At 41.4% G+C, this 13,148-nt stretch overlaps 1 protein-coding gene across 7 annotated transcripts in view; it reads right to left on the bottom strand.

The window, feature by feature from the left end:
- The window catches only part of LOC110532465 (segment polarity protein dishevelled homolog DVL-1), a 48,288-nt gene extending 41,290 nt beyond the window's left edge, over positions 1-6,998 (bottom strand). For all 7 annotated transcript variants that reach the window (XR_005053301.1, XM_036988478.1, XM_036988477.1 and 4 more), the window contains exon 1: positions 6,573-6,998. Coding sequence is in view for 6 of the 7 variants with exons in the window: in XM_036988478.1 (XP_036844373.1) it covers positions 6,573-6,742 (170 nt within the window). In the remaining variant the exon portion in view is untranslated. The remainder of the gene's footprint in view (positions 1-6,572) is intronic.
- Between the last annotated feature and the right edge of the window lie 6,150 nt (positions 6,999-13,148).

The raw sequence follows: 13,148 nt of genomic DNA on the forward strand, positions 1-13,148 counted from the left end.
ACGAGCGCGCAGAGAAAGAGAGAGAGAGAGAGGGTGGGAGAGAGAGAGAGAGAGAGAGAGGGTGGGAGAGAGAGAGAGAGAGAGGGTGGGAGAGAGAGAGAGAGAGAGGGTGGGAGAGAGAGAGAGAGAGAGAGAGAGAGAGGGTGGGTGGGAGAGAGAGAGAGAGAGAGAGAGAGAGAGAAAGAGAGAGAGAGAGAGAGAGAGAGAGCGAGAGAGCGAGAGAGAGAGAGAGAGAGAGAGAGAGAGAGAGAAAGAGAGAGAGAGAAAGAGAGAAAGAGAGAGAGAGAGAGAGAGAGAGAGAGAGAGAGAGAGAGCGAGAGAGCGAGAGAGTGAGAGAGAGAGAGAGAGAGAGAGAGAAAGAGAGAGAGTCAGTGCTCAGCACACAGTTGCTAGCCTACAACCCAGGGATAATTTCTACTACCCTGTCCTGCTCTGCACAGATTCATGCTTAATCAGTAGAATTTTCCACTTTTCGACCGTAAAGGGCTTGGCATCTATGTTACTGTTGACTAAGTTCATTGAAAGCTGATAGATGTTGAGCCTCAGCCTCCATAAGTGATTAATGGCCCTGACTAAGTACAACAACATCATATTAGTGCAGAAACATTACATGGACAAGCACATAGATCAACAGCAAAGTGAAGACGATGCAGACCTGTTTGTGCTCTGTGTGCTGTATGTGTATATGTGTGACAGGTCTGGGCATTGAGGAAATACATTGAATCTGTATTTATCACACAATATATTGTACATATCGTCATCACATCCAATTCCAAATATATAGGCTATCCCCTACACTCTTAGAAAAAAAGGTGCTATCTAGAACCAAAAACGGTCCATCGGCTGTTCCCATAAAATAAACCTTTGAAGATCCCCCTTTGGTTCCAGGTAGAACCCTTTTGGGTTCCATTTGGAACCCTTTCCACAGAGGGTTCTACATGGAACCCAAAAGAGTTCTAACTGGAAAACCCTTTTGGAACCATTTTTTCTAAGAGTGTGCCTCTCCACCCAGCCCAGCCCTAGAATAGTGAGAGTGGTTGTGTTGCGGTGAAAAGGGGACAAGGTACTACCCGCCTGGGTGTCAGGAGTTAGAGGGGTATTAATAGACTGGTTGACTTCAGCATGTACATCTTAGACTGTAAATTCCCAACAAAAATACCTCCCATTTACCCTCTGACCCCTGGGACAGGATTCAGCAGTAACCACTGCCAGTAACCAGCCACACCTGCTGGGCTCCTGTCACACAGTACAGACTAGAGCAGGCCTGGTCTGGAGGCAGAGGATATACACAGACACACAGAAACAGTCCTGGGCTACAGTCCTGGGCTGTAGTCATGCCTATCTCAAAGGTGGGAGAATAATAGCGAATAAATAGATAATATAGGTGTGAATTCTGGAACGTGAACAGGACAAAGAGACGACTTGAAAGGAAAGCAACTTCTGATGAAGACTTTATACTGCATTTCTATGAAACTGCTGCTCCACTGATTTACTTATTTTTCCCTTCAGACATTGCCAGGAGTTCCTACGCACATGACAACAGCGAGCGACTGTGTTCTACTGCGTCTGTGTTATACTGTACTGTGGGAGTGGTGGAGAGAGATAACGTAGACTTGTGGCTGTAACTTACTAACACAGTAGACAGAATGCTGCTGTGTGTGTGGACGGTTCTGTTCAACCACAGAGAGGAAGAGGGGGTGTGATTCTCATCGTTAGGTAGGAAGTGTATGCATCCTCTGTCTACAGCCACATGACCAACTGAAGGTGACTTGGGAGGATGTGGGAGTGGTCAATAGAAACAGAACGCCTATAGTCAAAGTCATGGCCTTTTAACTCTTAAGGTCTCGGGATGGGACTCTGATATATTATTAGCAGTGCTAATTTAATGCGGTTACAAACTGAACAACATCATATTGGTAAATTAGTGGTCAAGGACCCTGTTTAAGGGTAATATATTGATAAAATAAGCTAGATACAACATGATTTGTAACAATCTCTCTTTCTGCCTCTCACTCTGTTAAAAACATTAAAACCAAAAGAATCCAGACAAACGTCCAAAGCAAACAAAATGATGTGCTCTCTGTAAACCATGACCTTTCCTCATGCACACTTTCATATTCCAACTGATTTCAGCATCACCATTTGCTACACCGAATCCCCATGCACAAACACATCCACTGGGCACACACTGGTTGAACCAACATGGAATAGACGTTGAATTGACGTCTGTGCCCAAGTGGGTAGATGACACACACACAGGAGAGCTCAGTTTAAAATGTGACAAGTGTCAGACACTGGGTTCCGGTTATCACAACCCTCACTTCTCAAAGCCGGCAGCTTAAACAAGTCTTAACAGATTTCACAGGCTAATGACACAAGATTTAAAGTGAGATTGCTGCATAATGTAGTGGTGGACCATGGTACGGCAGGGCTGGCTGTGTGTGTGTGTGGGGGGGGGGGGGGGGGGGGGTTGTAGGGATTAGAGGACTTTAATTATGCCCAGGGCAGGAGGGAAGCTAGTTATCATCTGGCCCAACAGCACAGGGTCAGGAGGGGCGACCGACCAGCCGGCTGTACACAGCAGGCCCATAGTCCAAACCTTTCACTCGCCACAATAGTACACAAAATATCTGTGATTCAAATTAGAATGAAAATGTATTTAATTATTCAAGAGGATTGGTTCCTCAACCTTAGCTCAGTGCTATTCCTGAAACCTCAGGTTCTCAGAACATATCAGGTTACTGTACTAATAACAACAGTAACCTTTCAAGTGAGGTAAGGTAGACGTGGCGCAGGTGGAAAGATCTCCATATTCAGCTGAGTATCCTCATTCATGCCAAGAGCACTTACTTCCTTTCCTTATCCCATTACCTTCAGTGATCCTCTATGACAAAGGTTTTTACTAAGGTCTCAAACAAACATCTCAACCGTTGCCATAACAAAACAGCATATTGACCATACAATTAGGAATTGGAATACTAATAGTTATTTAATAGGATCTCTATGATATCAACCTCAAAGCTCTACTCATTCATATGTGGTTCAACAACATTATAATGCAGTCTTTTGTCAGGCCAGTGAGGGATAAAAATTCAACAGCAAACCGGATTTACATTCTATCCTACACAAATCTATGTTTCAACTGGAAATGGACACACAGTATTTCACGAGATGTAAGACAGACAATAGATGCGTAATCATACACAGATGGACTAAATATATTTTGTGGACCCCCAAAAAAATCCTAAAAACCACGTAGTCCACATGAACTAATCCTGGTATTATAAGCACAAATCTAAAATTGTATTACAATGAAATAAAAAATAGCTTGCTTCCCCTTCACAACAGGCGGGTCTACTATGTAAGACCTGGCACTGACTGAACATTTACATATCAAACACTGTCTATAACTGCAAGGGATTCCATGTTTTCCCTCTCTAATGGAGTCTGATTATTCCCTAGTTCATTTCTCTAACAGCTATACTGTCTGTGTCTATGCAGTACACCAGCCTTATTGTCCTCTGTGTGTCCCTGACTGTCTGTGTTGTTCCCATACTGTATACAGCCAGTACACTGAGAACAATGCTGCTCAAGGATTTCACTTTCACATGTGACTTTCAGTGTAGCCCTTGCCTACTTATCTACTTTAACAATGCTACAGTTATCAGACCATAGGAATGTGTTGATTGAAATGACAAGACCAATACCACCACTGCACTGGCTCTTGTGAAAAGTGGACCATGGCACGAAGGCTAACACTGCACTCAGCAACAGAAATCTGTTACTCCATGTGGAGGTCTAACCCTAACTATAACTCTTTAGAAGATTATTTGTTTCCATAATCAGATGATGGATCTCCTCACTTGGGGCCTCATGGATCAATCTGCCCTGGCTGTGACTGGAGGGACAGGGACAGGACAGGAAGGCCCTGCTGAGGACACAGTATAGACCCAACTAACTAACCTGCTACCAGGAAAAAACAGTTCCCTCACAAGGTCGTGCTGCCTGCTGTAGGAATTTCTGACATGACGATATGACGTCCCTGTGCTAGAGACAGACGAGTGTCTGTCTCTGTGTGTGTGGGTTTCCTCCTCTGATGATTGTGATAGTGTGTACTAAAAACAGTTTGGCTGTGAAATCGCCTCAAAACATCTTAAAAACTAGAATAACTGGAAATGGCCTGAAAACATCTTCAAAGGTAGAATAACTGGAAACAATAGCACCTTTTGGTAAATGGAATAAAGCTAAATGAATGAAACCCTGAATAAGATAATAGGTTTCAGAATGAGTCATTGCTAGGTTGGTGACTCAAACCAAATAAGGGAAATACAATCATATTCACACCAGATGGAGTCAGGTGTTTTACAGAGCTATGCCTGTGTGTGTGTGTGTGTGTGTGTGTGTGTGTGTGTGTGTGTGTGTGTGTGTGTGTGTGTGTGTGTGTGTGTGTGTGTGTGTGTGTGTGTGTGTGTGTGTGTGTGTGTGTGTGTGTGTATGTGTGTGTGTGTGTGTGTGTCTGCCGCTGTGCCCCTGTGTGTCTGCGGCTGTGTGCGTTTGTTTGAGTGCAATGTGGCGGCTGTGTGCGTTTGTTTGAGTGCAATGTGGTGCCATGTGTGCTGTGTGTGCGACTGTGCTTGTCAGAGGAGAAACAGACATTAACACAAATATGTCATCCTCCAAGGAGGACTCTATAACAAGTGAACCTCTGACCTGCAGCTATTAAAGGTGTCCATGTTGTCTGAATGTATGGGAGCGGGGGAGGGGGAAGGAGAGGTCAAACACATTCTATTAACAGGACCATAACTAGAGACTACCATCTCTTTAGACCTAGCTGCCTGTCTGGGGAGATATGTCGGTGCAGAAAGACTGAGCAATGACAACACAATACTGAGTGCAATGGAAAGGGTGAGAGGAAATACTACATACAAGAATAAAAACATACTTATAAACTGCATGTAGGCCTATGGTGAATTATACATCAATGTATCCTGCATTAATTCTAAATACTAGACCATTTGAAAGAACAGAGGATAAATCCCTTTCACAGTCAAATAAAATATCAGTGAAAATAGGCTGTTGGCAACATGTGAAAAAGAATGTTAAACATCGAACAATTCAGACTATCATCCTATTTGATATCAGTGAGCATAAATTAAATGTCTGACAGGCAACAATGCAATGAACTAATTGCTACCACTAACCACAGACAATCTATTGGCCAATAGAACTGTAGTGTACATTCACAGGACAATAGGCAGAACTATTTAAACTGAGACAAGGGTCATTAAAATACGCGTTATTCATTAAATAAAATGTTCAATGGAGTATTGGTGTTGGCCAGCTGAGCTTGTTCGACTGATTTACATGATGTGTGTCAATAAAAAAAAAGCGCTATTTGACAATTATGGCAGGCCGTCAGTCCACGGCACTCGCCTCTTTCAGGGAGTGCTCTTCTACCGGGCAGCCATGTTTCTACTCAGGCATTTTTAGCTGATTTGCGGCCTAGGGTCGCATGGCAAAATGGCAAAAAAAGAGCAAAATCCCAACAACGAAGAGTGAGCTTTTGGCTCTTCAACCCATTCGTTATATAACATGTATGGCGAGCACACGGCGCGTTATGTTTTCCATGAAAATGGATGTTCGCTTGATTCACCTTCAGCCTAGAATCGGAGGAAATTACCTTTATGCGCGTGTGTGTGTGTGTGTGTGTGTGTGTGTATTCGTGCGCGTGTTCGTCTAACGTGTAAAACAGAGCGACATGAGAGGGATACAGGATCCCTACTGTGACAATTTCAGTCCATTGGAAGCCTATTTGACGCATCGGATTACTTTTTAGCCTATCCTATTAAATGAAATAAGATTAAAATGACATAGATATGTCAAAGTTCTCCTCATATAGTCATGCTGTCACATTTGATAAATGTCTCCTGAAAATCATGATTGGCTACAGTTAATATGTGACTATTATCGATCCGCATCAATCTCTATTATGCCTTTCATTTTCTTCTCTCTCTTTATTACCTATTGCTATAAGTGCTACAAAGTCATGAACACACAAGAGAAACCTGTCTGGCAATAATTCATTTGGAATCGATCCCGAACTCGCGCCACACAGCAAACATGTGGAGGATTTGTCAATGTAACGTCTATATCATTAAATTAGATGGGCTTATTACATGACGATGACAACACAGCACAACCTCCGAAATTAGATATAATCACTTTTGTGTAGGCTACAGTAGCCTATAACCAACATCGACAACAATAAAAGCGTAACGTTAATCGCGTTTAAGGTCCTATGAGATATTGGTGTTACGGGTCTGAACTTCAAAGGACCAATTCTATTGCGCATTGGATACAATGAACAGGTGCCAACCGCGGATCAGACATTGCACAATCAGTCTTGCGCAAATGTTACAATGTTACCAACCTTTGTTGTGAAATTGGACACATGGTTGTGTCTGTGTAATAACCAGTTAGCGCTGAGATGCATTTATACTTATATGATAACAATGACAAGACCGCAACATACACAGGAAGAAAATATAGTCTATTCATGGGTGGATTCTTACCCAAAATCCTGGTCCATGGATTTGAAGAAGAATTTGTAGCTATTGACCGGACGATTGTTGAGGACATTTTTAAAATCCGCTAAAGTGACTTTCTCAGGAGAAACGGATAATTTCACAAGATAAGGAGTCTCCTCCTCGTCAATGTGATATATTATTTTAGTCTCCGCCATAAGAGTGAGGGTAGGAGAATCATTGACACAGGAAAGGAACAAGGGTTGGCAGCGCAATAATAAATATGTGGCTATCTAGCTACCTAATAAGACGAAACGCTGACGTGACATCATTAATAAATATAACTGTAGACCTCACGCTGGAAAATAAATAACCTTGTCTTTGATAAAATAAACATGAATCTAAACATAATCGAGTCCTAAGTGACTGTATTCCAGCTCCAATGTGTCTCGGTACGGTGGCTCTCTCGGTACTAAAACAGGAAGGGACGGTCCACATCCTTGCGATATTGAGTGGAGAATATTTCTATTTTTCCAGTAATTCGTTAGACAGTGCTGTCATCTAGTGGTGTGTTTAGGCTAGAGACCTACTGTTCCCCATTATACAGTACTAGTCACAGCCGGTGTTCTGCAGTCTGCAGTGCACCACACATGAAGAGAGGATTGGAGGACTCATTCTATTCAGTAAACCTTTGGAGTGGATTTTACTCAAGCTACTGTAGGCCCTTTCTAATTTACCATAGGCTACTGTATATCAATAGTAACACAGTTACTTTTAATGGTTTTGATCAGTAATAATAGTTTGTATTAACTGTTGAAAATATTTATGCTTATATTGAGAACAAAATGATATAATATTACTAATAACTTATTAATAATTAATGTCATTATTTTTGTTATTATTAGCCTACATTATGGAATTCTAATTATCACAATTTAGTAACAATCTATCTAATAATAGCAGATAATATAATCATTATAAATCCATTTTATAATCACAAATGAACTACAATAATTATGATCATAATAACAAGTGATCATCATCATAATCAATATTATCGTCAAGATGGGCAGACTTTCTTGATCACCTGAGTCCAACTTGTGACAGTAGGTGGTAGTCTTGTGCTGCTGTACAGTGTAGGCAGAAAGTCTTGCCGCAGCCAGTGGGTGAAGAAACCTATAGAATTAACGTGGCATGTTTCTAACCTATGCAAACAAATACCTGTGGCCAAATCTTTTGTTCTTATTTTGAATTATTTTCAAGAAACCAAAATAATTTCCTAATAATTATTTATTGTGAGGCTCTTTCTTGAATAAAATCTAATTTGACCAATATTTTTCTTCATAATCATATATTCAGTGTACCAGTATACCACTTTGTACACATTGTAATGACCTTATCAAATATTGATCAAAACACTATGGTTTGTTTTTAACCTTTATTAGAGGGGAAAGAATAGACCAACAACATGCAACTGCATATATACGTTGCTTGTATGTAAAACATCCAAATTGAAATATTGTCAGGACTTTATATTATATTGTCAAGAATCCAACTGCAATAGTTGAATTCATCATATTTTAAACACCAGTCTCAACGTCAACAGTGAAGAGGCGACTCCAGGATGCTGGCCTTCTAGGCAGAGTTGCAAAGAAAAAGCCATATCTCAGACTGGCCAATAAAAAGAAAAGATTAAGTTGGGCAAAAGAACACAGACACTGGACAGAGGAACTCTGCCTAGAAGGCCAGCATCCCGGAGTCGCCTCTTCACTGTTGACGTTGAGACTGGTGTTTTGTGGGTACTATTTAATAAAGCTGCCAGTTGAGGACATGTGAAGTGTTTCTCAAACTAGACACAAATGTACTTGTCCTCTTGCTCAGGTGTGCACCGGGGCCTCCCACTCATCTCTCTATTTTGGTTAGAGCCAGTTTGTGGTGTTCTGTGAAGGGAGTAGTACACAGCGTTGTACAAGATCTTCAGTTTCTTGGCAGTTTCTCGCATGGAATCACCTTCATTTCTCAGAACAATAATAGACTGACGAGTTTCAGAAGAAAGTTCTTTGTTTCTGGCCATTTTGAGCCTGTAATCGAACACACAAATATTGACGCTCCAGGAACTCAATTAGTCTAAAGAAGGCCAGTTTTATTGCTTCTTTAATCAGCACAACCATTTTTAGCTGTGCCAACATAATTGCAAAAGGGTTTTCTAATGATCAATTAGCCTTTTAAAATGATGAACTTGGATTAGCCTTCACAACATGCCATTTGAACACAGGAGTGAGGTTTGCTGAAATTTGGCCTCTGTACGCCTATGTAGACATTCCACAAAAAAATCTGCTATTTCCAGCTACAATAGTCATTAACAACATTAACAATGTCTACACTGTATTTCTGATTAATTTGATGTTATTTTAATGGACAAAAAAATTGACTTTTCTTTCATAAACAAGGACATTTCTAAGTGACCCCAAACTTTTGAATGGTAGTGTGCTGTCAAATTTCAGCCCTGCCACAAAAGGACCAGCTGACATCATGTCAGTGATTCTCTCGTTAACACAGGTGTGAGTGTTGACAAGGACAAGGCTGGAGATCACTCTGTCATGCTGTCGTGACGTCGTATTAGTTAATGTGATGACTGTTGTTCATCGAATGATTAAAGTTTCTAATTGCGTGATTATCTGAATCAAGCAATTATTAACTCATTAACCTGGGTCACCATGGGAAAATTTGTTTTTATTGAGTTTCTATTTCCCAAATTAACTCAAAGAATATCAGAATATCAATTTTACAACAGCCGCTAATTAACCAGTTGCCTCTACCAGTCTCGTTCTGAACGTCGTATAGCCCGTGAATCTGCACGGGCCCGGGTCCCACCAATGAGTTCCTACCACACCAATCTTAGTTGAATATTTATTTACTAAAAAGCTAAAATGATAATAAAAGATACACATAGACAAAACACATTATAGGCTATTCATTAGAACTTAGTATAATGGGCCAACACACTATGGCGCGTGTTACCCACGATGGGGATTTCAATAGAGAGAGAAAAAAGAAAGTACACAAGAGAAATTTACATTTGGGTGAATTTGTCAGCTATGCTATTCTAACCCTAGCCTTGCCCCAAACTGCCGCTCTTATGGGTCAGAATATAATGATGTAATTACGTGGGGATCATCTTCGAGGATTCTCTGCATAGGCCTTCAGCTGTTCGATGACGCACTACCCCGGCGCACCTCTCTGAGAGTCCTCCCAATGTCAGTGTCCTTTTTGGCTTAGGAGTCTGTTCCCTCACCCTTTGCTCTGGAAGGGGTCTTCTGAGGACAGACAGCTCTGTAGCTCAGAGCTCACAGCATAGGAATGAAACCCTTTAGATACCACGATTTGATGGGAGATGGAGGCTAGGTGGTTCGACTTGAATTCACCCGCTTAGACACAGCTACTCATCCGTAACTTGGGTAGAAAAGGATTCCTTTGTCCTCAAACTTGCGTTGCGTTCTGGGTTCGTTTACTTTTTAGACCTTGCTGCAGCTGGGGTCACGTAGTCCTCCTGTAAATTCTATACTCACAGGTTTTATACCCTTGGGTCAGAAGTGGGCGTAACCGCCTTTAGGGCAATTCTCTGGGCGTACCAAGTTAATGAGGCATGGTCTAGATTTTATTCAAATCCAATTTTAGACAACTAACTTAACATTTCATCTTCCCCAAAACATTCTCTTTGATTTGGATATTTTCCGTACAATGTATAAACATCAAGCATCTACTAGGAAAAATCTTTACGTTACAATGTTTTCGTAATAACATCATCTATTAACCTTTAATAACAAAACAAAAATGACATACATTTTCATATTCGATCTTTCGTCATGACCACCTTTGTGGCTGACGTAAACCATTGTTCCAAAGTCCCTTTATTTCATGTTCAATGTTCTGAGGCTGGTTCTCCATAGTGTGGCAAACCTCTTCAAGGTTATGAGCGTTTGTCACAACTTAAGTGGGAAACTGTCACCAAATCACCCAAGAATGAGAGTTATTTCGAACAGGACAGTACCTGTGTGTTTGTTTCTCCGTCCTGGTCCACCCAGGCCGTAGGCAAGGTCAAGGATAGCAGGGTTCGGTACACAAATCGGGTTCTCGTTAGGTCCAGGTCCAAACGCCAACAGGTAAGTCCAAAACAGTCCAGCTCATACACGGTAAATCCAGCCAATCTCTATTGTCTCTTTCTCTATTGTTCATAGATCCTTCCAGCCCTCTCTCTTCCTCTTCCTGGTTTTTCTTGACCCTTTATCTGTGGGTCGGGGTGGCCATTTCTGATCGCGGTGGCCATTTTAGTGATCGGGCAGAGCCCGTTTATTAGTTCTGCTCTCACATATCTGCCATTTATCACTCGACCCCCTTCTTTGCCACAATAGTAACAGGACAAAGGAATTTGTCTGTGGCCTGAGATTTACCACTGGCGTGAGGGGTCATAAAAAAAAACACATCTTCAGACCTCTAGATCTCTCCTCCTCTGTTGGGGTTGAGAGATAATCTGTAGGGTTGTGGTCTCCTGTAACCTGACCTGGTCAGGACAGTCCTGACAATGCTGATTGAGTTTGAATAACAGATTGCAAGCTTCAAACGGAGGGTGGTGCTTGGAATCATTGTTCTTCCTCTGTCATCCATGGCTATCTGTCACGTTCTGACCCTAGTTTTGTGTTACTTGTTTGTTTTAGTTGGTCAGGATGTGAGTTGGGTGGGCATTCTATGTTTTGTGTTTCTAGGTTGTTTTTCTGTGTTCGGCCTAGTATGGTTCTCAATCAGAGGCAGTTGTCGTTAGTTGTCTCTGATTGAGAATCATACTTAGGTAGCCTGGGTTTCACTGTTGTTTTGTGGGTGATTGTTTCCGTGTCTGTGTTTGTTCACCACACGGTACTGTTTCGGTATTGTTCACGTTTATTGATGTTGTATTAGTGTTCATGTTGAGTTGTTAAATAAACAACCATGGACAATTACCACGCCGCATCTTGGTCCGATCCTTGCTACACCTCCTCTTCAGACGAAGAAGAGGAAAACCTTTACACTACCTGCAAGGAATCACGTGCCGTCATCATTGCTTTGCACAAAAAGGACTTCACAGGCAAGGATATTGCTGCCATTAAGATTGCACCTAAATCAATAATTTATCAGATCACCAAGAACTTCAAGGAGAGCGGTTCAATTGTTGTGAAGAAGGCTTCAGGGCGCCCAAGAAAGTCCAGCAAGCGCCAGGATTGTCTCCTAAAGTTGATTCAGCTGTGGGATCGGGGCACCATCAGTACAGAGCTTGCTCAGGAATGGCAGCAGGCAGGTGTGAGGGCATCTGCACGCACAGTGAGGCAAAGACTTTTGGAGGATGGCCTGGTGTCAAGAAGGGCAGCAAAGAAGCCACTTCTCTCCAGGAAAAACATCAGGGACAGACTGATATTCTGAAAAAGTCATTTTCTCTGATGAATCCCCTTTCCAATTGTTTGGGGCATCCGGAAAAAACTCACTCACAATTTTGCCTAAGAACACAGCCATGAAAAAAGAATGGTACCAACACATCCTCAGAGAGCAACTTCTCCCAACCATCCAGGAACAGTTTGGTGACGAACAATGCATTTTCCAGCATGATGGAGCACCTTGCCATAAGGCAAAAGTGATAACTAAGTGGCTCGGGGAACAAAACATTGATATTTTGGGTTCATGGCCAGGAAACTCCCCAGACCTTAATCCCATTGAGAACTTGTGTTCAATCCTCAAGAGGCAGGTGGACAAACAAAACCCCACAAATTCTGACAAACTCCAAGCATTGATTATGCAAGAATGGGCTGCCATCAGTCAGGATGTGGCCCAGAAGTTAATTGACAGCATGCCAGGGCGGATTGCAGAGGTCTTGAAAAAGAAGGGTCAACACTGCAAATATGGACTCTATGCATCAACTTCATGTAATTGTCAATAAAAGCCTTTGACACTTATGAAATGCTTGTAATTATACTTCAGCATTCCATAGTAACATCTGACAAAAAATATCTAAAGACACTGGAGCAGAAAACTTTGTGGAAATTAATATTTGTGTAATTCTCCAAACTTTTGGCCACAACTGTTCATTCTCAACAACCCCATCTGGACGCATTGATTCTGTTTAAGGCTTGATTTCCTGAGTTTTATTCCATGTATAGCCTTTCTTTGAAGTCCATGATCATCAATCGCATGAACTTGGTAAGAATACCATTATAACAGGTATAAAGGCTTAATACAGATTTCTAAGCAAGTTATGAACTAATAATTAACAGCATAGCTATAAATACTTGTGACCCTTTACAAACCCTTTACACACAGAATGAATGTTACTAGTATTTTACTAGTAAATTACAGGTTTGTGCAAATACTTTAATAAACATTCTCAACTAATTCTAAGCTTGCTGAGCTCTGAAATCAGAAAACAGAACATGACAGTTTTCCCACATACATTTAAAGACAACATGCTTTCTGAAAATGAAGTCATATAGTGATAGAAAGTATTTTGTTATGCACCAAAAGACAAGGAATGTTGAAAAGCACACACTGGTTGTTTTTTGTAATATAAAATACTTGACATCAAATATCTGTGTAGTACAATAC

This window comes from Oncorhynchus mykiss, chromosome 9 (genome assembly GCF_013265735.2).
Source record: "Oncorhynchus mykiss isolate Arlee chromosome 9, USDA_OmykA_1.1, whole genome shotgun sequence".
Lineage (NCBI taxonomy): Eukaryota > Metazoa > Chordata > Actinopteri > Salmoniformes > Salmonidae > Oncorhynchus > Oncorhynchus mykiss.